General features: G+C 47.6%; 1 protein-coding gene across 1 annotated transcript in view; it reads right to left on the bottom strand.

The window, feature by feature from the left end:
- Nucleotides 1–27,036, bottom strand: part of BAZ1B (bromodomain adjacent to zinc finger domain 1B) — a 769,492-nt gene that overhangs the window by 708,405 nt on the left and 34,051 nt on the right. The window contains exon 2 of the mRNA XM_069614785.1: nucleotides 23,275–23,391. Within this exon, the coding sequence (XP_069470886.1) occupies nucleotides 23,275–23,391 (117 nt within the window). The remainder of the gene's footprint in view (nucleotides 1–23,274; nucleotides 23,392–27,036) is intronic.

The following is a 27,036-nucleotide window of genomic DNA, read 5'->3' on the forward strand; positions in this document are numbered from 1 at the left end:
TCCAATAGAAGTAGCAAGGCTAGGTTCCCATTTTCTTTCAGAACCTCAATCTGAGTTTTTAAGTCAATGAGGGCGGTTTCTGTGCCATGCCTCAGACGGAAACCAGATTGCCTAAGGCCAAGGAGTTTGTTAGCTTCCAGGTAGTCCTGGATCTGCAAGTAGGCAGCTCGGTCAAATACTTTGAGCATGAAAGGGACTGTGGATGGGCCTAAAATTTGTTGGTATGCTGGGATCAAGTGATGGTTTTTTGAGCAAAGGGATGACCCATGCATCCTTTAGGATATTCGGGACTATGCCTGATTTGAAGGACGAGTGTATAAAGTTGGTAATGAATGGGGCTAAATCGTGTGAAGCCTCTCATGATTTGGGGCTGGGCATGAATCACCTTAGCAGTTGGACGGTTTTAGCTTGTTGATTATACTCTCAACATCAGCGATGGTCAGTGGAGAGAAGCTGAATAATTTATGAGTGGGGGAGGCCTGGGTAATGGAGCTAGTGAGGGGTTTCGGTTGCTGGGCTAACTGCAAGGAGTTTTGCTTAGTTTTGATTTTAGCTTGGAGGGTGGCAATTTTGTCCAAGAGTGCTTTTTGTATGTTTGAGCATCATGTGCTGTCTTTGGTGCAATAATCAGGTGGGGCTGCAGGGGATTCTAGTTTTTTCAGAATCTTGAACAGTTCTCCGCTTGCGTAATACGCAAGTTGTAGGTGTCTTAAGCTTGGATGGTGACCTCTTTGTAGTTCAGGGATGCTATGACAAGGCAGTCCTTATGGGCATCAGAAGGATGACTTTTCCATCGGGATTCAGCAGTATGTTTTTCTTCACGTAGCACTCTTCAAGTGTGGAGTAAACCAAGAGTTGAGATGTGCACGTGGTTTAGATTTCCTAAGTTTAATTGGGGCAATGGAGTTTAGTGCCGAGTGTATGACATGGTTGTACATATCAATTAGTGCAGTGGGGTCCGAGCAAAATGCAGAGGCTTTGTTAAGGGTAAGAATGAGGAGGCAATAGTTTATCGCAGGTGATGTCCCCTTTGTTTCTGGTATGCAAGGTGGGGGCAGTAGTTGGTTTGTGAGGTTGTTAGCTTTTATATTAAAAAGGTAATGATATGATGGTCTGCTCATGCGCAGGGTGAATTAGACTGTAGACTGATGTTGCAAATAGTGTCAACTAACCAGTCAAGTGTCCTTCCTTTGGTGTGGGTGGGTTCAAGTATATGGTGGGTGAAACCTAGGTCCGTTAGCGAGTTGGCAGTGTCCGCTGCAGTGGGGCCATTAGGGTCTTGGAAGCCCAAATTGAAGTCCCCTAGAAGGATGATTTGTGAATTAGTTTTGGATTTATTCACCAATAAGGATGTGATGTCATCCTGGAAAGTGGTGATGGGGCCAGGGGGTCTGTAGATCAAGTGTAAGGTGGCAGTTTGGTTAGGTGAGATGGGAAGTTTGAGAGTAGCGTCGCTGAGTGAATCCGTTGGATATGCATTGCTCTGAGGCCAAGTGAGTTTTTGTGGATAAAGGAGACACCACTGCCTCTTGATTGAGAGGTGTTGCGGTCACATCTGGAAATGGAGTAGCCTGTTCTAGCGAGGGAGAGTAGTGGTCCGGAGGCTGCATGTAGCCAGGTCTCCGAAATGGCGAGGAAGTCAAGATCTTGAGTGGTGAGGTCTGCAATGTCCAAAGCGTGGGCGGGGAGTGACATAGGGTTGACCAAAGCGCCTCTGACCGTACTCTTTGGGTGGGTGGGCTAGGATGTCATGAGTGGGAGTGCGTCGGGAGTAAAAGAGTGCGATTATAGGGGGGAATCTGGAGCCCAATCTAGTGTTTAAGGGCAGCGCGCAGGGTTGATTGGGTGTGGGTTTTGTGGCAGTGTTCTAACCTTAAAGACAGGTAAGTTTAGATAAGGATTGGTAGGAAGATGTGAAGTGCTAGGCATTGCGTTACTGATAGGGTATCTTCCTGAGGTGTGGCCTTGGGAAGAAGGTGGCTGGTGAGAGCCAGTTAGCGTTGGAGCTATAGGATGGGTATAGCATTGTAGAGGTAGGTATATCTAGGTGACTCAAAGTGAGGGTGGTGTGAGGTGGTGATATAGGTGGGTGACCACGCTAATAGAGTTAGTAGTATGAATAACCTTTGTGTAAGCTGTAGTAAGTAAGGCACAGGCATATTGTGCAGCTGAATGGTGTAGGCGTGTGGGAGAGATGCCAAGCTGGGCTGTGGTATTCGAGGTACACAGTAAGGAGCTGGGCGTTCTAGTACCAGAGCACTATGTGGCCAGATCGAAGCTGCTAAGTTAGATTGTGTTGTGAAGCTGCTGGCCATCGGTGGTGGTCAAGTATAGCAAAGTTGCAAGCGGAGGAAGGCATGTGGGCTAGCAACAAGTCACAATCGTGAGGTTAGGCAAATTAATTTGCTAACAAGTATATGTTGGGAGGTTGCTGCAACATCATTGTCAATAGTTGCAACTGGTTCTAAGATATATGCAACCCAATGTCAGACAATGGCGAACAAATGGCTCTCACGTACTCCTTGAGGCTCCGGGCATTGTGACACGTTCCTGTTTCGGCAGTTCCTTTTGTTTAACCGCCGAAGCGATCCTCTCGATACGAAAGCGGATGATCGGAGTTTCAGGGAGCTGTGGTGGTAAAGCCGGTCGCTGCATGGTGGATTTCGGTGCCACTGGGGCCTTAAGCTGTGTCTGAGTCTTCTTCTGAAGCTTCTTGTCGGGCGCATGTGATTTGGTGCTAGCGCCCTTACTTTTGGATTGCCCGGACGCATGCCGCGGTTGCGGGGAGGGCTGCCGATCATGAGGATCAGCGGGCACCGATTAAATATCTGACGTGCCCGTTGGTGCTTTGGAGCGCTTTGACTGGACCGCCGAAGCAGAACAGTGGGTTGTGTGCTTAGTGTGGGAATCGGGTGCGTCCCTGTCGCTGGGATGCATCGTCCCCATAGCAGGATTTGCGTTGTGCCCATCAGGGCCAGGGACAGATGCTGCGGAACGAGAACTTTCTGCAGTAAGGTCAATGGCCTCCGAAGTGGAGCCTTGGCCATCGCTAACCTTCGTCACACTCGGTGGCGGGGGAATTCTTTTTGGCCAGCGACATACCGTAGGCTGCCCACCGATTCATATGGTGCCCCTTAAGAGTCTTAGGCTGTATGAGTTTACAGGCCATACACAGGCTGCCTCGTTTTGGTCGAGGGGAAGACCATTGTTGCACCGATGCTGCTAGTCTTTCCACAGATATTTCGCCCTAGAGGAAGGACTAGGAGTAAGGTAGTCACTACGGTGAGTAACTGTTATAATCCTACGTCATGTCCCCTTTCCTCCATACTTGTGGGAGATTCCAAAGCACGCCTCACAGGTAATACGGGAGGATGGAACTTCCCTACTGAAAAAGTTTTTTAAGAACAGCCTGGCCGAATTGAGCATCGGCCCTGGAGCTCAGATCCATGCAGTAAACAAAAAGCTGATGGGGAAGCCCATGTAGCTGCCTTGGCAATGGTTTCCCAGGGAACCTTTTTGAAAAGCAACAGCAGCCGCTTTTCCACGTACAAGATGGGCATGAATGCCAGTCGGAGGCTGAAGGCCCAGAATTACAGGAGGCAATCCATCGGGGGATAGTAGCCTTTGAAGCAGGTTACCCTTTCGGGTCTCCAGAGTTCAGTTCTGTCCAGATAGAACTTCCTAGCTAGTCTGACATCTAAAGTGTGTAATACTCTCGGTGTCTGAGGCCAGGTTCGGAAAAAAGACAGGTAATGAGAGATTGATTCAAATGAAAATCAGTCGCTACTTTAGGAAGGAAAGCAGGATGAGTGCGGAGCACAACCTCATCCTTATGGAAGGTAAGGAATGGGTGTTCCACACACAAACATTGAAGCTCGCTTACTCGCATTGCCAAAGTCACTGCAATCAAAACGGAAACCTTTCAAGAAAGAAACTTTAGGTCCGTCGTAGCCATGGGTTCAAATGGTGTATGGCATAAGGCAGTCAGAACCACATTTAAAATACACTTTGGATGAGGATTGCGTAAAGGTTGAAAAAGATGTAATAAACCTGCGAAATGCCCTTTAAATGACTGGGTTCTTCAAAAGGAACAAGTGTCAGTGGACAAGTAGGCATTAATAGCCGACAAGTCCTACAGGACAAGACATGAATGCCAGAAGCAGCCAGATGAGAAATGAACGAACGGACAGTGTCAATCATAGCATGCCTGGGGTCTAGTTGCTTAGCTAAACACCAGTGACAAAAACCGGAGCCATTTGCTCCTATAATGAGACCTGGTAGAAGGCTTCCTGGCCACTTGGGTAATGCACATACTGTTCTCAGACAGGTTAAACTGCGCTAGGAATTTGAATTCAGGCACCAGGCCACCAAGCTAAATGATTGTGGGGAGGGGTGACATCTGCTGATCGCACTGGTGAAGCAGGTTGGGAATCAACGGCAGTCTGATTGGAGGACAAAAATCGACAGATGCTGAAGTTCCAAAAAACAGAATCTGGCTGGCCACCAAGGAGGTATGAACAGGAGAGTGCAATTTGATGCATTCCAAGCATGCAGAGTGACCGATCAGAAGAGGCAGCAAGGCATTTGCCTTCATGTTGTGCCACCGAATCTCAAGAGCATCCCAGAGAAGGCCCAGAGTCAGTTCCTGGATGCATAAAGGACGTTACCTGCTTGTGGCAGCCGCAAAAAGGTCCACTTCTGGAGTGCCCCATTGGCAAAAAATGTTGGAGGACTTCCATGTTCAGTTCCCACTCGTTGCTAGCCGCCGTCTGTCGGCTGAGCGAGTCGGCAGTCACATTGAGTGCCCCAGAATGTACCACCAAATGCTGTGCTAGCTGGCTAATTCCCAAACCTGAATGGCAAGCTCCACAAGAGGGGGTGACTTGGTACCACCCTGCTTGTTGATATAAAACAGACAGTTGTCCTTGCGAACGCGGGCCACCCGGTTCGTGATGGATGGTTGGAAAGCTTTCAGCACCAGAAACACAGCCAGGAGCTACAAATAATTTATATAAAACTGCCTGTTCTGCAGCATCCATAGACCCAAAACCTGGAGATGATCCAGCGTTGATCCCCACTCCAGGAGGGAGGAGTACGTGGTAATCGTCACTTGTGGGCAGGGCTCCTGAAAGGAAGCCCCCACTGTAAGATTGTTGGTCAAGGACCACCATAGAAGGTCGGCCATCATGCATGATGGAACTGGAATCAGATTCTGAAACCTGACACCAAGAGCTCAGAAGAACTAGCTGCGTACACCTCATTTGGAGATGCGCAAAAGTACACACAAGGCCTTGAGGCCCAGAAGTCTCTGGAACCACCAAGCAGTCATATGCTCTGACTGGATGAAGAGTTGCCACGTGGTGAATAGATCTGCAATCCTGTCCGCCGTCAAATACACTCTGGAGTCGATCGTGCTCCAACAGAAACCCAGGAAGATCAGGTCTTGAGAGACAGTCATGGAAGACTTCCGCCAGTTCACCGAAAGTCCAAGGTGGAACAGGAGCTGGAGGAGTGACTGGAGATTGCTCAATGCAGTCTCTGGACAAGGGCTGCGTAGGAGCCAATCGTCCAAGTATGGATATACATGAACACCCTGTAGCTGAAGGAAAGCTGCAATGACCGACAACTTCGTGAAGACACGCAGCACTGAGCGGAGATCAAACGGGAGAACACGGAACTGGAAGTGCTCCCCTCCCAGGGAGAACCGCAGATACTTCAATGAGGTCTCCATATCAGGATGTGCATATACGCGTCCTGAAGGTCCACTACACTGAGCCAGTCGCCCTTCCGAAGAGGGGACTTTAATTGGAAAGGTGTGATCATCTTTAATTTCTCTTGGGGGAAGTGAAAGGTCAATCTGAGAAAGGTCGAGGATGGTGCGCAGGCCAGCCTGGTTGGTTTGGGAACAGTGAACAGTCGAAAGTAGAAGCCCGCCCTGAGGTCTAGAAGTTTCTGAACCTCGGCTCTGAGGGAACAGTGGCCCTGATCTGTTGGAAGTGGGGGATTGAAGGGTGAGGGAAGGGGAGGGGCAAGCGAAAGTCCACCCGAGCAATGGCCAACACCCACTGATCTTCAGTGATGGTCTGCCACGCCTCCAGATGAGGTGAGATTCGTCCTCCCACCAGAGTCCTGTGCGACAGACGAAATATAGTTTGCAGACTTGTCGGTAGGGAGACTACCTGCCCCTGGAGAGGAGGCTGAAGGCCGAAATAAAAACCGACCCCGTTGCCGTTTGACGGGTGCCGCCAACAGGAGGTTCAGTTCTGCTCACCCGGCGGTCCTGGAACCCCGTGAAGCCAGACAAGGATCGAGACTGAGACCCTGACCTCTGTGTATAAGGGGCCTTAGCTGGGACCTTTGCCAGAACAGAAAGATTTGGTGGTTTGGGTGCTCACCTTGGTCTTTGTAAGTTAGTCATCCGTAGAAGAATGGAACAACTCCTTTCCATCCAAGGGAAGGTCCAGAACTTTTATCTTGCACCTCCTTCGAAAACTTTTGCATGTGGACGACACCCAGCTCATCTTCAGGCTACCCTCAGCCACCTCTTCTGCCTCCCTCATCTCAGACTGCCTGCCCGCCATCCAGGAGTGGTGTGCTGCCAATGATCTCTGCCTTAATGCCAGTAAGACCAAGATTCTTCTCATCGAACACCTGCTCTAGACCAACGTCTAAGAAGTCACACTACCAGCTGCACCTCCTCCGAGGTATTGTTCCATTCCTCACCTTCCGCCAGAAGCTCACTGTCTCCAGAGCTCTGGTTCTCTCCAGGAGGGACTACTGCAACATCCCCTTTCTAAATCTGCCTGCTTTTACTCTATGCCCTCTGCAACACATCCAGAACAGGACTGTGAGACTTGTCCTTGGCCTCAAGCCCAGGAATCGTATCTCTCCAGGAGTGAAATCTCTGCACTGGCTCCCAGTGGCTGCGAGGATTAAGTTCAAGACCCTCTGCATGGTCCACAAGGTCTTCTGGGGCCTCAATACCTTCAGCTCTCTTCCTTCTCATGCTCTTTGCCCATCCACCTCCAACTCCATCAGGGTCAGTCGCTTCTCCAAGCAACGAGTTGGTGGGAGATCTCTTGCCTCGTCTGGGACCTCCTTGTGGAACAGCCTCCCTGAAACTTGAGAACCATCTCCTGTTCCGGAAGCACCTCAAAACCTCTGATTCTGCTTTTTCTCCTCCTCTCCCCTGCTGATTTCCTGGCTGAAACTGCACTGGTTACCCAGCCACCCTCTGATCTTGGGCCCAGGACCTCTCCCCACCAGTCGTACACCTGCACTGCCTTCTTGGCAACCCCCGAGCTTAGGGACAGTTTACTGTATCCCTACAGTTCCACTACCAGCATTTGACACCCGATGTCTGCACTTACCCTTGCACTTGCCACCAGCTGGCCGTACCTCACTTATTGTTTTATCCTTATGCCATGTACTGCACGTTTCCTCCTCCCCGTGCACAATCTGAATGACACCTGGCCTAGTAGGATCGTTTTGTCTTCCCTCTGTTCCCCCTCCCTTGCCGCGTCTCGCCTTGAAACACTTTTGTATAGTTGCATTATCATATGGAGCCATGCCTGATGGGAGGCGTTAATTCCCACCATCAGGCCTCGAGCTGAGGTATCCACATGGTGTGCCGCAGCGTCCAGGAGGTACTGTGCCAACAACCTTGGCATCCGACCTCGAAGTAGTCTAGCCTATCCTTAGGAATGCACTCCTGTATATCAGCCAACTCGTGTTTGTCCTTCCCTAGCTATTAAAGCGTGCGTCACCTCACTCATACCCATACTTTGTAAATATGTCAATGCATCTTTTAGGGACTGAGGTTCCCACATGCATCAAGCACTCTTGGGTGACCCCCTTATTAAAAAGGCCTGATCTCTCGCCCGATGACCCACTTAACTATCGCCCTATCTCTAACTCCCCATTTCTTAAGATTCTCTATAAAGTGGCTTATGTCCAAGTATTGGCTCACTTAAGAAATGGCAACATTCTGAATAAGAGAAAGTCTGGCTTTCGGGAAAAACATGGCACAGAGTCTGCTTCGTTGGATTTAAAATCTAGGCTCCTTAGACACATGGATCAAGGCAACCCCAGCATGCTGATGCTGTTGGACCCATCCGCCGCCTTCGACCTGGTAGACCATACGTTACTGGTCTCCAGGTTGAGGGAGATGGCGGGTTTCTAGTCGTCAGCGGCGGATTGGTCACCTCTTTCTTGAAAAATCGTTACTGGAGAGTGAGCAGCAACTTAGCTGAGGCCAATATCAAGGAGTTGACGCAAGGGGTTCCTCAGGGAGCCTGTCTCTCCGATTTTCTATAATCTCTTTACGGTCCCATTTCTTGGACATTAACAACATTGAGTTTACCAATTACGCCGATGATACTCAAGTGTATCATATCCATCTCTGGTGTCTTCTCCGATGATGAACTCAACATCAACAGAATTTATCTGCTTATTCAAAGTTGGGCGTGCTCCAATGGCCTGGCCCTTAACACAAGCAAGACAGAGCTTATGCTTGTGGGTACCGCGCCCAAGATCCGTAAGCTTGAAGATCAATATTCCAAATTGGTTATTGATGTGTTATAGAGGTCAAGAAGAAAGTCAAGACACTGGGCATTTATCTTGACTGTAATCTTAATATGAAAGCTCAGGTTGGTAGTCTGGTGGCTTCATCATCCTACTGTATCAAATTGCCCTCACATGCTCGGCCATTTCTTTCCAATACTAGTAGGGAAACCCTTGCCAGGGCATTGATTAGCTCCAGGCTTGATTATTGTAGCAGCCTGTTAATTGGTCTTTCTAATGGTGAGCTTAACAGACTGCAGGTTGTGCATAATAATGCTGTTAGGGTGGTCATGGACAAGAAAAGGTCAGATCGTATCTGAGGCGAGAAGGGAACTTCACTGGTTCCCTATTAGGGAACGTATCCTCTTTCGGCTTTTAACTGCCTGAAACATTCAGGCCCTAGTTATCTCAGCGAGGAACTACGACCTAAAGTGAGCAAACAATCTCAGATCCAACAACCAATATCTTATGCTTCCGGGATGTACACTATCGCAAACCAAGGCTGGTGCCTTTTTCTCTGCAGCTCCTGTGGCCTGAAACAATTTGCCCTGGAAATTGACATCAGAAAACTCCATTTGTGTATTTAGAAAAGGTTTGAAGACACATTTGTTTAAATAATCTACCTCTGGTTTACTAATTTCTTTATCTTTTTCTTACCCTTCTATTTGCTCAATCACTTCTCTCATCTGTTTCTCAGCGCCCAGTGGTTTCTGCGCTATATAAATGATAAATAAACTCCTTCCACAGCTTCATATTACCTGCCGCCAGGATCAGCTTGGTATTTGCTTGACGAAGTTGCAGTGCTGAGTTGGCAAATACTTTTTTGCCCAAGGAGTCCAGAATGTGGTCTTGCTGATCTCAGCCTCAGCTGTAGAGGTCGCTGAGGCCAGCTTGGATTGAAGCGTGGCCGCAGCTACCACCGTCGAGGTAGGGAGCAGACAAGACCCAATGCCATTTCCTCAGAGGTGTAAAACCTGTAACGTGTGGCGATTCTCGTATTGATATGCAGCCCAGTGTGGGGCCTATCCCAGACCTTCCGGCCTCAGCCAAAACAGGCCAGTATGCTCTTGTGGGGACAAGGTGAACGCTCCCAAAAGCACCCATTCCTGCGGAGAGGGGGCCTCAGGTACTGGAATGTCGAGGAGGGCCATCATATCCAAAACCTGGTCATGGAATGCTCCGACAGAGCGGACTGCTCATCGCTATCCTCATCTGCTTGAGGATCATCCAGCTAATCAGGAGCAGACGACTGGGCCGCCACAGGTTGTAAAGTGCCATCCCGCTCTACCGGTATCTTCTCTATGGGAGACAGCAGGGGTAGGGGAGGAAGCGGATCGACAGGAAGAGGTGGTACCGCCGCTGGAGCTGCCAAGGTGGAAGGTGGAACGGGAGGTTCAGGGTACATTCCTTGAAAAGACCCTTAAAGTACTCTTTCATAGGGTCAGAATGATTGAGCCTCTGAAATTTCCTGAAAAATACATCCTGGTGAAGGTTTAGGCACTGGGGTAGGCGGAGGCCTCTCATATGGGGTATACCCCCACAAACCTAATGAGGATGGTTGCCAGGATGGCTCCCCACCAATCGGGTCCGCATAGACCAGCAAAGCAGAAGTCAGCAGAAGCGAGACAGTATGTGGCAGCAGCATCCGAGCACGGCAGTCTTAAGAAGGGCTGAACAGATTTTTACATTACACCTGAGGTGAAAAAGGATGCTCAGCCCCAAAATTAAGATTCCCAGCACCCGCCGTCAAGAACGTAGGTGTAAGGGAAGAATCCAAAATGGCCTCCGTGGACCACGAGGGTTGGGCCACCATTTTGTCCATGCCTGACGAGAACTGCGTCACATGTGCAGATGAAGCAATCATTTCCTCAGGCTGGTTAGGGGACTTCAGTAACATCTTCACCTTGACACAAGGTTCCTCGGCAGAGCCGGTACTGGGGAGGGGGGGGGGGGTCTTGGCTGTTTACTTGACATCTTGGAGGTGGCCCCAACAATAGCCTCCAGAGGAGGAACCTTGGCAGAGCCGGTAACAGGAATTACAGTGCATGACCGCCCTCTACCCCCTAGACAGAACCAGTATCACCACGATGAGTGCGGGAAAGCTGAGGAATCGCCCTTACAGACGAGACCTTAGGAACAGGTCTCCCGGTTTTGTCAGTACAGACCTTAGCCTCAAAAAGAGGGACCTCTGGTTTCGTCCCGGTATGTGTAGCTCCCTCGTGAGGGGCCTCAAGCCATGGCTTGGTACAGAAAGCTCCAGAAAAGGAGGCCTCGGGCCGTGCCCCGGTGTCTGTTTGGAAAGCTCCAGAAACAGACCTGGGAGCGACCCCCGGTGTCCAAATCGACCTGGGCTGACGTTTAGCACCCGACAGGTGAATCTCAGAACGTGTTCCTGTCTTGGCAGGCCTGTCGTGGGAACCCTCCGAGAAAACACTTGTACGCCTATTAGGCCTGCGAGGCACCTGAGGAGAAATCCTGCTGGTAGAGTTGATTGAGCCCCTCCCGGACCGAGAAGACCCCAGGAAGGAGTCCCCTGGTCGGGGCGCCCTAAAGAGTAAGAAACTTTCCGGCCGTCTCTTCTTTTTGTCGATGAAAAGCTGAAGAGGAGGTGGAGTAACACGCTGAAAGAAGTCCTCCCACTGAAGACGGTGTTCGAGTGCCCGGACGGAAAGGGAATCGCAATAGAAGCACGAATCCCAGTGGTGGTCCGGCCCGTAACACTCCAAGCAGAGAGAATGGAAATCCACCCTAGCGAAGCGACGTTCGCATGAACAGGACACAAATCCCAGACGCTCCGGCATAGACGGCAGACTAAGCGACCAAGAAATGGGAAGAAGAAAAAAAAAAAAAAAAACACTTCCCGGTGATGCAAGTGCGTCCAGCCCCGACCGAGCAGAGAAAAGGACTGAAGGGCGAAGTGTGGGGCAGAGCTCAGGAGGGCGGGTTACGGCTGTGTGCGGTACATTGCGTAAAAAGAAAAGGACAACATTTTTCAATTTTGAGCTTTTTATCAAAAGTACTCAGTTATGTTACTGGCATTTATATAGCACCTTATGTATCATTGGTATGACCTCAAAGCGCTGGTAGGTTGAACGCCCTCGGGAACCGCAGTTCAAGTCAGTAGAGAGTGTCGTATGGTGCGTGGGCACACCGGGTAGGTGTGCAGCTGGTGTGGTTGTTGCACAATAGCTGCTTCTTAGCGGTAGGTGTGGTGATGAGGAAATCAGTTGGATGTGTTCAGTCTGGAGGGTGGACACTCAGACTGAGTTCTGACTGCGTTAGGCCTGAGGAGACTCCTAAGCTAGCCGGAATGTTCTCAGCTAGCTGTGTTTTATTAGGATGAGGTGTTCATGGGGTCAGGTTAGCATGAGAACGGCTAGGCCAAATGTGTCATAGCATAGCTGTGTTCTAGTTGAATGAGTGTATAGGAGAGAGTAAGCGTATTAGTGTGATATGGTGGTTTATCAGTGAAGAGCTTGCGGCAAAGCATGAGAACATGACACGGGGTGTACATAGTGGCATATGTATATAAAGCGACAGGATGGATAGGCTAACATGGGGATACATGTTCATAGCAGTCGTTCCATCCGATCCATTCATTCAGTCTGTTTTAGTTACACTATGGGTTTCTGTTTATTGTGGCCATTTATTCCGTTTGTAATAAGCGTTGATTCTTTAAGAGAAGAGCCACGTTTTCAGTAGTTTGCGGAAAGACATGTAGTCTTCGGTGAGTTGAAAGAGGGGTGGAAGCGAGTTCCACAGAGTGGGGAACAAAGCTGAGAATGATGATCCTCCTGAGTTGGTGTTTGATATCACTAGGAAGGCGGCCGAGCTTGATCTTAGAGTGCGCAGGGGGGTGGTAGGGTTTTAGCTTGACCTGTAGGTTGCTACACATCACGATTTCAGTTTTGGTGGGGTTTAAGAGGAGATGGTTTGTGTTCATTCAGCGATCAATGTCAAGGAGGCAGGAAGCGAGGTCGGGTTGATGTTGAGGATTTTTAGGATTAATTGGGTGTCATCAGCGTAATTATAGCACAGGATACTGTGCTAGCGGATTATTCCTGGGAGGGTGGACATATAGAGGTTGAGCAGGAGGGCCGACAGGCACGCTCCTTGTGGAACTCCGTTATTGACTGGTCGGGCGCCGGAAGCAAAGGAGGAGAGGAGGGTCATTTGGTTCCTATTTTGAGGAAGGATGCTATCCACTTGAGGGCGTTTCCACAGATTCCTAGGGAGGGGAGGCAGTTGAGGAGGATTGAGTTGTTGATTGTGTCAAAGGCTGCAGATAGGTCTAGAAGGATTAGTGCAGCGCATCCCGCACAGTCTGCAGTGATTTTAAGGTCGTCCCAGATTGAGGTCAGAGTGGTTTCGGTTCCGTGTCGAGGTCTGAAGCCCGATTGTGCAGGGTCTAGGAGACTGTTGGCTTCGACAAAGGCATTTAGTTGGGAGTATGCGGTTCGATCAATGTGTTTAGCAAGGAGCCTGGCGTTTGAGATGGGGCTTTAGTTTTTGGGGTCGAGGGAAGGTTTTTTTTTTTTATTTATTTTTTAGAAGAGGCTTGACATGAGCCGTTTTGAAGGAGTCGGGGAAAATTCCTGAGGAGAGGGAGTCATTTATGATGGTTCTTGCGTGCTCTCCTGCACAGGTAGAACCAAATATTTGAGGGGTGAGGCGGGGCAGGGGTCTAGGGGGGAGCCGGATGGTTTCCGGGCACAGAGATGCTTTAGAAATTGGTCTGTTGATATTGGTGTGAACGAGTCGAAGGTGGGTTAGGTTGCAGTTGCTGGGGCAGGAGGAGGGTTGACAGGTAAGGTAGGAGGATTAGGAGGCGGGGACATGGTCTAGTTTGTCGTTTAGAGAATTTGTTCTCTCAAGAGCAGTGGTGTAGAAGGGGAGAGAGAGTCGCAGAGTGACTGAGATGGGGTCGATTGGGTGGTGGTACAAGTTTGTTTGGTGAATTCAGATTTTGTGGAGTTCCTTGCTGGGGTTTTCACAGTTGAGAATTCGAGAGTTGTAGTGGACTTTTTTGCTTTTCAGATTTCGGCTTTGTAGTGGCGAAGGTGCCGGGCTAGGGTGGATCTACTCGGGAATGTTTCATCTTTCTGCCATTTGCGTTCTAGGGATTTATACAGTTTTGCAGTCTTCAGTTCAGGTATACACCAACTGGGAAAAGAGCCACAGCGACCGGAAGATTGGCAGGTGGGGGTGAGTGGGATTAATGAGGTGTTGAGCCATGAGTCATGGAAAGGAAAGGGTACGGGACGTAGGAGTAAAGGACAATATCCGGGTCTGTCCCTGTCCAATAAGACTAGACCACACAAATTCACTGGCTGTTTTCATCCCCAAGTGTGCATCCCTTTCAATTTGAAGAGCCGGGCAATGGGCCACCAGATGCTTAATAGTTTCCTTAGTAGCAAAGTTCTTACAAAATCTACAGCTCTGGTCGGTCGTACCGTCCCCCATTTACACTTCCTTTCCAAAGTCGGGATTTGATTTAACCTAAAATATAGGTAGGTTGTCCTAGGTTTGGGACAAAGGAAGATGTAGACATACTCGGGAGCACCTCTTTTAGTGAGGAATTTGCTATATTCAGCATACAGACTAATTCCCCTACCTGTTCTGAAGAGATCGCCCAGTCATTTGTGCAGCTTGTTCTCAATAGTGCCCAGGCTATAACAAAGGTCTTCACTGGATGACCTTAACAAGGTAATAATTTCAGCCATTTCCTCCTTGAATTTTGTGATAGTGGCCCCAGATGCTCTGGTTTGCTCCGCCGCCCAGCTCTGGTAGAGAGATATAGCAGGTGGATTTACTAATTTTGAGTATTCTGACAGCTTTCTCCATTTGGCTCTCGTCTCCAGTGAGATCAATCCAAACTCTTGCCTAATGACAGCATTAGGAATGGCCATAGACAAGCCTAGGGTTTTCTTAAACATTCCCTGGATCGTATTGAGGAAGTTCCCCAGTTCAAAAAGACAGATCCAAACAGAGTAAGGTAGGCTCCACGGTGGAAAGATAGTATTGCAAGAGAGGGCTTGGAGAGAAGTGACAGTTGCCTGTAAACGCTCTTTATTTTTGCCAACAGCAGCATGGTTTTACCCCTGACCAGGAGTTTCCAGCTCTCCTTAGAATAAGTGTTGGTAACATGATACCCAAGATACTTAATGGATTCCACTCGGACTAGGGAATTACCACCCACTCTCCATGTCCTGGTTTTTGGGGATATCTTGTTCGTGTTCCTGCTAGCTCTCAAACACGGGTATTACATAAAGCCAATGAAGCAGACAAAATACTGGCAAGGAAACTTAAGCAGAAGACAGCAGCCCAAACGATCAAGGGGATCACGACCCCACAGAGGGGGTAGGGGGTGGGGGTGGTTGCTCACTCCACACCTGACATCGGGGCACAGTTTGTTACGTTCTACACAGAACTATAGACAAACACACACTCCAGAATAACAACCTTAGGACACTCATCCTGCCGAAGATCTCTCAACCAGATTGCATAACACTAGACGCACACCACACAGGAGGAGGTAATTCAGGCAACAAAGGGCTAACCCAAGAACAAAGCCCTGGGCCCTGATGGATATATAACAGGGTTCTACAAAGCATATCAGCACGTCCTGGCCCCTAGACTGACCTCCATTTTCAATTTGTTCACATAAGCGGGTCGCATTATTCCCCCCCCCCCCCACTCAATGGAAGAGGCCAAAATACTCCTATTCCCTAGGTCGGGCAAATATCAATCTGGCTCATAGACCCATAGCACTAATCTACACCAGAATCCTGGCCAACAGACTGGACCCCCTACTACCGCACTTGATCCATCCGGATCTATCAGGAGTCATCCATCACAAACACATGACATTAGGAGTGTCTGACATATCCGAGAAAAAAAAAAGACCCAGCGGTCCGGTCCCTCTTTCTAGACGCTGAAAAAAGCATTCAACAGGGTTGAGCGGAACTTTCGTTTTAACACCCTGGGGAAGATCAGCATTGGGCCAAAACACCTGCCCATGGTACGCGCCAACTATAGGAACCCGACCGCATGATTACTAGTGAATGGAGAACTATCAGATCCAATTAAACTAACAAGAGGCCTCCCACCCCCCATCACCACTCCCGTATGCCATTTACCGTGAGCCCTTTAGGTCTACAATCCGCACTAGCCGCAACATCAAGGGCATACATTTTGGGTGGGAAGAGCATACAGTAATGGCCTACGTGGATGATGTGCTCTTGACCCCCACCAACCCAGAGAATTTCCTCCAGGTGGTGATTCATGAGATCCAACGATTCAGGGATATAGCAGGATTGCAAGTGAACTTATTAAAGTCAGAAATGTTGAATCTAACAATGACGGGGGACAGTCCAAGACAAGCTCAACAGCTATCCCAATTTCGATGGGTGCATACTAGCATTAAACTTCTGCGAATAAGAATAACCAACATTGCAAGAACTATTTGGGGCAAATTACCTCCCGTTGATAAAGCAACTCAAGCGGCAGCTTCTCAACTGGGGCAACCTTTCAATATCCAGGCTGGGTAGAATAAATGTGATCAAGATGGCGGTCCTCCCCAGACTACTATACCATTTCCAAGCTCTCCCGATCATAGTACCGGATATCATTCTTCCGGGCAGGGTACAAAATTATAAACCCATACATTTGAAATCACAATACCCCCCCCCGCCCCTCCCCCAAGGTGGTGCTGAAATTGTTCAAGGCACCGACCAAAAGAAGGGGCTTAGGCCTTCCGGACCGCCACATGTTCAATAGGGCCGCCAAAATCAGTCAAAGATTGGCTAGCGCCTGAATCAAAGAAGAAATGGAGTCAGATGGATCGGGCCATGGTTGGTGCACCACCGGGGGGGGAGGGGAGGGGAGGGGGGGAAACCTATGGCTCCATAAAGATGACAGCCCACAAAACATGCATAGGTCACACATCACAAAATTGGTTGAAAGCACCTGGGATTCACTGGCCCAGGATAGGTAATTTGCTACCTTTCCCTCCCCACGTACCCTGATCTTCTGCATCCCCCAATTCACCCCCGGCTTTTAAGAAATGGAAAGGGAGGATAGCTCAGGGGCAACATGCTTGCCTTGGAAGCAAGACGACACTGAGCACCACAGGTTCGATCCCCGGGTCCGCACTTAGAAACCTCTGGGTAAAGCTGGTTATAAATACCTATCATATCAAAGAAAAGGGATGTACAAAATTGGGGAGAAGGTCCAAGGGCAGGACATAAAGACGTTCTCCCAGTGAAAGATAGACCTGGGGCTATCTGAAACAGGATCCAATACTTCCAGCATGTCACTGGCTAATGGATCCACTACAGAGTAAGGCAACCCCCTTACCCAGTTTGAAAAATTGCTAGCCACCAACCTGGGGGATAAACTGCTCATATCCAATATATACATAATAGGGCTCGACGATGAACCAGTTGCAACCCCAATATAAGCGACTAAATGGGAGAAAACGCTAGGGGAACCCATTCAACAGGAAGATTGGTAAGGGCTCTGGTGGGATATTCCGAGACTGACACAAGCAATGCAGATAGAGTTCTGGTATAAGCTCATGTTTGCTGGCATTACATTGCCACTCGCTTGAAACAAATGTACCCAGATACATCAGTAGATTGCTGGCGGGAATGGGTTTGGGGACTGGCTGCACATATGGTGGGGGTAACCAAAACAAATTGACTAATTCAAGGGCCCCAGGTCTCTATGGACTGAGTAATGCAATCCTGAAGTACCCTGATAGATGGGCACTAATCATGAATGAAATATTCAAGGAGATAAAAAAAACCACAGGGAAAATACCAAACAATTGCAAACACTCATACCAATTTTTTTAAAAGGGAAATAGAAATCTTTAAAGTAATTACAGGCCAATAGCTTTACTTAATACAAAAGGAAAAATGTTTGCACGCCTGATCTTAAAAGATGCCAAAGAATGGCTGACAGAAAAGAAATTTGCAGATCCCTTTCAAGCGGGCTTTGTGCAAGGCTTAGGGACTTCAATTAACCTGTTACACCTGACAGCAAAAAAAAAAAAAAAAAGTCACATTTGGATGACTGAAGAACCATTATACATAGGCTTCATAGACTTCCGCCTTGCCTTTGATTCTATATCAAGGAAAATTCTTTGGAAACAACTAAAAGATGATTACTGTCCACAACATATCTTTGCAGCAACGCATCAACTCTACACTGAAACATCAGTACAGGTGAAACTAACACAAGCAGGCCTGTTAACGAAACACAATTAAAACAAATTGATTGAAACAAGGTTGTGCGCTTGCTGCAACTATTTTCAATTACTACATTAGAAATTTGAACATGTCAATCTGCACAGTAAGAGAATTTCCGCCGAAATTAGATTCACAGGCTGCATCTAATTTTCTATATGTGGACAACCTAGTACTCCTGGATAGAACCCCCCATAGGTCTTCAAAGGCAGTTAACAGGACTCGTACATTTCGCAGAACAAAAGCATCTGGAGATAGAGCAAAATCCAAATATCCTCCAGATTCATCCACCAGCATCAACAAAAACAGGACAAAATCAAATGGCGAATCCTCAAAGAAACTGGAAATAAATATTTGGGTCTCAATATAAATAACACCAGAACGGAACAACCATTCAAAGCTACAGTGGAAGAAAAGCTGCAAGCAAGCTTTGCTATCCCAAGCAAAAACGATACAAAAGAAATATGGTAAGTACACATTTATGCCACTAATCAAATACTATAAAGAGAAAGTGGTTGCAACAGTAACTTATGGAGCCCATACGAAAATCCCGGAATATCAACCCAATTGGAACGTAATTGAAGGGAAATTATGGAAATTCACCGTAACGAAAAATGTCCTTATCCAAATAGGATTTGAGTGGGGTTTAATAGCGATGGAGGCAATGATGACATGCAATACTATAGCCATATATGGAAAATGAACGAATAAGGAGGCAAACAAAGACATTGATACCTGTGCTGTCAAAACCCCTACAATCCACAAAAATACCACCACCAACATGGGAACAACATTGTATTACTCAAATGAAGTCAATGGGCATTGACCTAAATTTACTATGGACAAACCCTACAAGAGCTAAAGTAAAGTGTTGGCAAACAGCATGGATTAACAACTGGGAGGAGTGCCAAAGATATAAGACTTTCACTATAGCAACAATTTAAAGAAAAATAAAAAAGGAATACCAGCTTACCTAGAATAATTCCCAAGCAAAGAGTACTGGGACAAAATCATGAAATTAAGATTTAATCTATGGCCTACGAAAGCACTACTCGCAGTAAGAACAAAAAGACCTTTGGATAATGGATGTCGATTTTGTAAACTGCCAGAGGCAGTGGAAACATTGCAACACTTAACAGAATGCATAGAATTACAAGCAATTCGAAAATACATTTTTCAGATTCTTTGCGCACTACTGCAATATGGATCAAACCCGAATGTGGGACATGATTTTCAATGCCTCAAATATCCATAAATCTAGCAACAATAAGATTTCTTTTGACGTTTAATATAAAACCAGACTATCGAAGAAGGAAATAAAACTAAACCGGTAAAGAGACATTAAGCACTGATCAGAAGAAACGGTGCAACAGTGAATTTGGTCTAAAATCCTCAATGGAAAGAAGCACCCCGACATTCATTGACTCATAAATCCATCGAGAATATGTAATCAATTATCTATAAGTAACATCAGAGCTAACATCAGAGCAACAGATGACAAAACCAGGCTGCCATATACCATATGAACTGAAGCTTGTTCCGTTTACTGACAGTGTCTTGCCTTCCTTACCTTTCTTCTTTTGGTCTCGATAGGTTTTTGTCCTTCAAGTCAATTTTGTTAATTGGACATTCCATATTAGCACATAAGATGTAGAACTGATAAATGTAGAAATAGGAGAATTTCAATGTGACAATCTGAGAAAATGGTAATGATTTGAAAAGTTGTGTCAACTAACAAATCTTAAATTAAAAAAAAATACCTTCTTTTGTTCCATGCAGGGCAGCATATCGATGGCTTCTTTCTGTAATAGGATTTGGATCTTCTCCTGGAGGATGTGGAGGTGATCGGAGGACATTTGTCCTGCATGCAGTGGATGGTGTTAAGGTGTTTCGAGTAATTCCTCAAAATATTCTTTGGCCACTGTATCGAGGACCCAGCAGTCGGACGTTATTCCCTCCCATTGCTGGGCAAAGAGTGTTGTGCCCCCAGTCAGAGGGGGTCACATGGGAGGGAACGTGCATCAGTCCAGTTGGAGGCAAGGGCTGCTGCACCCCTATAGGCTGCAGCTCTGCCTAGTCCTTTCCTGCAGCAACACACTTCTGGTACAGGTTGGACATCTGAACAAGCGTACTGGTAGGACGTCTGAACATGCAGACTGTAAAGGGAGGCATCAGACGCACTTGCTACAGCTTAGCCTTGTTTTCCTGATCCTTGCGCCCTCGGCATGTGCTGAACGCTCCCCTCAGAACGAATGGTTTGTTGGAAATCTGATCAAGGGTCTCGATTGCTTCATGTTCCTTCGCTGTCTCCAGCTGGTCGTCGACAGCTTTGCCAAAGAGGAGACCCTCCTCAATGGGCATGTTAATCAAGGCTGCCTCCGTCTCTTGCTTAAATCCTGAGTCTAAGCCAGGAATGTCTTCAGGTAGGGTATTTTTCAGATGGTACTCTCCTGAGGAGTTTGCGGAATCCAAGAAATTTTTCAGGATGTTTTGGGAGACCAGTTTATCCTCAGTGGCGATTTTAAGAAGGTGGGAATGAGTTGGTTCCGGTATTGAGTCTTGATGCAGTGAGATCTCAACCCACCGAGTGCTGCTGTAGCTTGCAAGCAAGGTGGTGTTTGCTATTCTGGTGAGGTACACAGCAGAGGTCGTGATACGCTTACCTAGCATATAATGTCTTGTAAACTCCTTGTTGGGAGGTGCCTCAGAGGTTGAGAGTGGAACACCAGCTCCCTTTCTGGTATTGGTCACCACCAGACAATCTGGCTTGACGTGACCCCTAATGTAGCAGGGATGTGAAGGGGAGGGTCTGAAAGATTCTTCTACCCATGGGTTAACCACCCTAGTAAGTGCGGGCAGCCTGGGATGGAGAGACTTGGACTCCAGGAGTGGAATAGCCTGGCTAACATGCCTTCATCTTCAACATCGGCCCCTGCAGGACTGAATTCTTCGGTGTTTATGCCAAAAATGGTGAGCAGTCCTTTTCAGCAGCTATTTGCAGAGAGGTTGGTCTGCAATAGGAGAAGAGTAACCAACCTCAACTAAGTAGGGGGTCGACAAAGATGAGGTTTCGGTGGTCCAGGAAGTAGGTTTCCTCACGCTCTTGGCCAGGGTGACCGTAAATATTCACCCATAAGTCCTGGTCAGCTTGTGTGGACTGCAGGTCCCCAAAGAGATCGTTGTGAAACCTCCCTGTGTGGTAGTGCTGCGGCAGGGAAAGGGTGTTGCCAACACTGGGGGAGCTATAGAAGGCTGCTCAGAGGGAGTGGGCAGTTTACTCCTGATGTCCACAAAGAATTAAAATGTTACCTATGGTGCGCTCAAAATGAGATTGGGCAGCAGACAGGATGGATCTTGGTGGCTGGGGACACAGGAGGTGCTTCTACCAGGGCATCCACTCCAGGGGTGTTCTCAAGGCTCTATCGGAGGCGCTTTTTGTTCAGGGCGGAAGACAAGAGGCGAGGATTCATCCTGTGTGTCAAGAGGCCCGTTCACCCAGAGCAGAAGGCTCCTTGTGGTGTTTGTGGAAAATGTGATTTGTGCTTCTCCGGTGGCTGTTTCGGCGTCTTTGCCTCAGCCATCGAGCAGCGTTTATGCTGGCACTTCGCCGGAGTGTGTGCATGATCACTGTGGTAAGCATGTAGGAGGAACCACAGCAGGCGGCAAGTCAGTGGGCCGGGAGGTGCCAACAGATGGCATGTGGCCCTCAGTCAATGGACAGCTTGGGGGTGTTCGTTTATGGGAGGAAGTGTGTGTGTGAGTGTACGGCAGAGGCCGCCATCATAGCAGCGTGCTGCGACTGCCTAAATTGTTCCACGGTAGTGTCCTCTGACATCCCAAACGGGGTCTCGGCTTTCACCGTCTGACACCAAAATCTCAGCAGCTGTGTGAATCTGCCAACATGGCATATGCTGCCCACCTTGGTCCGGCGCTTTAAGAGCTTGCACACCACGCAACGGGATTCGAGGTGGTCACATGAAAGGCAGCTGTTGGAAACTGTCCCCCATGGGAATTTTCTGTTGCACTTGGGATAGAATTTAAAGGGGGTGCGCTCCATAGTGGAAGACGAACACAGAGGTAGCAGAAAATAGAAGGGCCAGGAAATGGGATATGCATTCTTAACAAAAAAGGATCACTTCCCCCCCCTCACCCCCACCCCACTCTCCCTACTGGTTAGGCTGAAGCCTGGTGTAGGCCGAAGCCCATCATCGAAACATGTTTTGGCAGCCAGGATCAGCCATCTAGATGTTCTGGAGAAACGGCCATCTAATTAGTAGTGCGCCGAACACAAGAGGTTAGGCTGAGTTTAACTCTTAAAGTAGCTCAAGCTACATACTATGAAATAACTTGGCACAATGGCAGAAATAATCGGAGAGACTGACGCGTGAGGGGATCATGGGTAGAGGTTACGTCACACTAGGGATACTGACGACATCCCTTCATGAAAATTGAAAAACTTCATGTCTTGTTTGCTAAGCATGCGATTCTAAGCAGAGCCACAAGCCTCAGAAATTAATTATATATAGTTGTGACAATACTTACCTGTGATTTTTTATATGCTTAGTGTAGAACTAAAGGCCTGCTAAATTACAAATTTATATTGCCATCTAACTTAAAGTATTGGTGGACCACCCTACTCTTTTCCTGAGGCTATGCCTTGACTGCTCTGCTACTTTACCTTTATTGGGTTATGGCTAACGTCTTGGATGTCTTCCCAGTTTACCATAAATAGGGTGGCCTCCCAAAATCATTAAATGCGGCTCATTTTGGAAATCCATCTTAACTGGTAATTTCAGCTTTTTTTCCAAGGGCAGGACAGTTGCCCTCTTAATGCCCCAAGTTAAAATTAAAATTGTAAGGGTTCTCAGGAGCACTACAGAAGAACAGCGTACCAGACACTTCTAAAAAAGTAGAACAGTGCATTTAAAATAAATAAAAAAATGTAGCTGCCCTTCGAGAGTTGTTTTAACCCAGACTGTCCAACCACGGTCTAAATGGCAGGTCTCCAGAACCAGTTTTTAATAGGCGGCACTGCAGTACCAGTTTAGTTTACAAAGCATAGTGCCATCTATGCTTTCAAGAGATCTGCATGGTCTGCTTAGGTCTATGGCTGAATCACCTGCTGCTGCAAATCTGTTCATGGTACACTTTGCCAACCCTCCCGATTTACGCAGGAGACACCCGATTTTCCAATACTAAATATTGCAATTTTTTACTTTCTCCCACCTAAAATATTTAAATCCCCAATACAGTCCTATGGCAAAATCCCTCTCTCACGATTTCTGTGGCAAGATCTCCCTCCCAGGTGCCCGAGAATTTTGCCATGCAAGCACATTATGAGCAAAATGTTCCAACGATAGAAAGAAACCAGTTCACATTTCAACTTGCAGAACTTCTCTTACCACTATTTGAATAAACATTTGCATGGACTTTAAGAAAGCTCCAGGCTCAAAGTACTCACAGTTCAGAAACTTCTTCCTCTTCATCCCAAGCTTCCTTGTGTGTGAGCTGACTGCTTCCTGTACTCTTGCACGTCCAAATGTGCTGTCCATACTTCTCCAAACGTGCCTCATACTCTCTAAATGGGACAGCAGCTTAGGAAAATTCAGATGAAGGAGAGCAATGAAACACTATTACATGAAATTCCAACCAAGAACTCCGTTACCTTTCACCAGAAGAGAAAGACATGTACAAGAACCCATGATAGAATCAGAAGCATAGGAGCCATTTTAGGTTCTTCCTTCATGGAACAAACCGTATCCTTTTAGTGGGAGGATGAAGGCTATAAAAATGCCCATTGTAGATGAAGGATAGGGAGAAATCTGCTTAAAGAGTTTGGGGACATATTGATCAACAGCAACCTACTGAGAAATTTGTATGCTAACAGTCTTGTTTGTTGAGTAAACAAAGTAGCAGGTTTGCCGCTTTGGCCGCTGTTGAAAACGGATTCTGTGAACACCAAGGGAAGAGCCTCCCAATTGGCACAGAATACAGTTAGGTGAAATATCTCAATACTGCTTCAAGTAAAATTTTCCTGACAACCTGGGTGAATATCCAAAGACGCAAAAGAAAATGAAATGTCAAAAAGAAAAACATGTAAATCACAGAGAACCAAATTGTAGACTGTCAGGAGTTTACAAAGGTTAGAATTTAGGACGATCAAGCCACAGCTAAGTCGCAGGGTATATGCTCATTCTCAGAGGATATATATGGGATACATTACTCACCATAATCCTATTTCTGATGCTTGTTATCTGCTTAGATTCACATGCTGTGCATAGGCCGACATCTAGTGGAAGCTGCGGAATATTACTGTTTGTTTTTCGAAACTCGAACATGGGCGTCGACCTAGGGCATGCCAGTAATACTATCCCTAGTGTGATGTCCACTGTACCCATGATCCCTCACACGTGTAGGACCCTCATATGTATTTTCTGACATGAGGTAGCATGAGGAGTAGCTTGAGTACAGAGTATCCAAGCAGATAAGATAGATAAGACTACAAGTATCCATGCGCCTTCTCTCAGAGGGGAGGAAGGGCGGGAGCATGTGAATCTAAGCAGATACAAGCATCAGAAATACGATAACGGTGAGTAATGTATACCTTCTGAGACTTGTGGAATCTGCTTAGATCACATGCCGTGCATAGATTAGCGAGCAGTGTTAGGAGGTGGGATGCCAGAAGGGTCATGAGCAAATGTCTTAGAACCGCTTGTCTCACTTGAGTATCTGTCTTGGAATGAGTGTCAATGCAGTAGTGCTGAGTAAGTGTGAATAGAGCTCCATGTTGCTGCTTTGCAAATTGTAAGGGGTACATTTGCAATGAAATGTAGAGTGGCCCCCGTGCCTCTTGTAGAGTGGGCCCTTGGCGTAAAAGGCAGTGTTATCTGAAAGGGAGTAACACAGCTGGATACATTTGACTATCCATTTGGAGATGGCACCTTTAGAGGCGCGATCTCCTTCTTTGCCTGTAGCTACGGAGACGAACAGTTGATTTGTCCTCCTTAGTGGTCTGGTCTCGTCTACATAGTAGAGGACCGCTCTTCGCACATCTAGTGTGTGTAGTTTCACCTCAGCAGAGCTTTTGGGTTCTTGGAAGGCCAGTAGCTCAATGGACTGGTTAACATGGAATTTTGAAATGAATTTAGGTGAGAACCTAGGGTGAGTTCGTAGAACCAGTTTATCCTTATGAACAGTAAAGAAAGGATCCTGCACTGACAGCCTGAATTTCACTGACCCTTAAGGATGTAATGGCTACTAAGAAGGCAGTTTTATAGGTCAGGTGTTTAAGACTGGCTTTATGCATAGGTTCAAAGGGGGGCCCATGAGTTTATTAAGCACAACATTAAGATCCCATCCTGGTGGTGGGTTCGAAATTGGAGGGTGGAGTCTCTGTACCCCTTCCATAAAGGCTTTAACCACTGGTACTTTCCACCACGACACCTTGTTATGGGCCCTTGTTATGAGAGGTGGTGTAGGCTGACAGCACCGACAGGTGTACCTTCAGTGAACTAAATACCGACCCTGCGTCCAGCAGGTGGAGCATGTAGGTGACAATATTAGAAGCAGTTCAATCAACCGGGTTTTGTTTATTCTGGCACCAAATAACGAATCTCTTCCATTTATCAAAGTGGCAAATAGGTCTATAGTGGGGAAACCCCACTGTGAGAAGAGGTCTCCTATGACCTGTGTAGACACCATTCGTACTCTTCCGGGAGGGGGTCTCAATTCACTAGCAGACGCTTTGAGCAGAGATGCCCTGGAACATGTTGAGATGACCGGTAAATGTTCCGTCTAAGTGCCCATATCCAAATGTTCTAGGCAAGCCTGGACAGATTGAGAACGAGTGCCCCCGTTTATGTAAAACATTGCTGTTGTGCTGTCAGTTAGGATCTGCACTGACAGGTTCGACAGGTGGGGTTCGAATGCTCGAAGCGCTCAGAAGACTGCCAGAAGCTCTAGCAGATTGATGTGATTCTTGGCCACTGTGTAAGACCAGAGGCCCTGCACTGTGTGGTGAAGGAGGTGTGCCCCCCATCCTGAAAGGGACGCGTCTGTAGTGACTACAGCTTGTATTTCCGGATCGTAAAAGGGTTTCCCCTTCGAAAGATTCTCCCTTGTCCACCAGCGAAGACTCTGAACTAGTGTTGGCGAAACAACCACTACATCGTCCCACTGACCACTTGCCTGAGACCACTGTTTCGCCAACCATTCCTGCATGGGTCGCCATGCCTAGCAAACATATCGCTTTGCGAACCCTTAATCTGATGACCGGACTGAGAGGAATTTGCAGTAGTAGGTTCCGAATTCTTTCCTGTGATGGAAAGGCCAACCCCTCGAGTGTTTAGGACAGCGCCTAGGAACTGTTTGGAGGTGCTTGGCACCAAGCTTGATTTTTTTCTCGTTGATTGAGAAACCCAATTCGAAGGTCATTCGTTCTTTGGATATTAGTACTGCAAATTACTGGGGTCTCCCCCGTGATGAGCCAGTCGTCCAGGTAAGGGTACACTGGGATTGCCTCCCTGCGTAGGTGCGCCGACACCACCGCCGGTACCTTGGTGAATACCCATGGAGCCAAGACTATACCGAAGGGCAGCACTTTGAACTGGTAGTGCTGACTGTCCCCCTTGAAGCGCAAGAATCGTCCGTGCGCTGGTAACATGGAAATATGAAAATAGGCATCGTTCATGTCCAATGTTGCCATGTAATCTTTTTAGGAGAGGAGGTTACCACTTGGGAGTGTAGTTATGCAATATTTTTTTGCCTTGACATACTTGTTTGCAGGGCGTAAGTCTAATACTGGGCGCATTGTTAGATTTTTTTTTGGCACAAGGAAGTAAGTTGAATAAATACCCTTGTTTACCTGGTTGCCCAGGACGAGTTCTATGGCGTCCTTTGCGAGAAGATAACCATTTCCTCGAGGAGGATCTTTTGGTGGTCCAGGGAGTGTATTTTTTGTCTTCGAGGGTGGTTGCAGGGGTGCTCCAACAGTTCGATGCAGTATCCCGCGGACACTGTGGACAGCACCCATCTGTCCGAGGTGATCCCTTCCCATGCTTGGGTGAAGGTGGAAATGCGCCCCCCCTACTGGGGATGCATGGGAAGGGACCCAGAGTGGAGCGTCACTGTTTGCTGGGAGGCGTACCGCCTCTACCTGGGCTGCCTCGCCCTCTACCACGGCCCCTCGTTACCTCTGGCGTAACTTTTGGTAGTTTGTTGGTTG

Source organism: Ambystoma mexicanum, chromosome 9, assembly GCF_040938575.1.
Source record: "Ambystoma mexicanum isolate Mex_15411 chromosome 9, UKY_AmexF1_1, whole genome shotgun sequence".
Lineage (NCBI taxonomy): Eukaryota > Metazoa > Chordata > Amphibia > Caudata > Ambystomatidae > Ambystoma > Ambystoma mexicanum.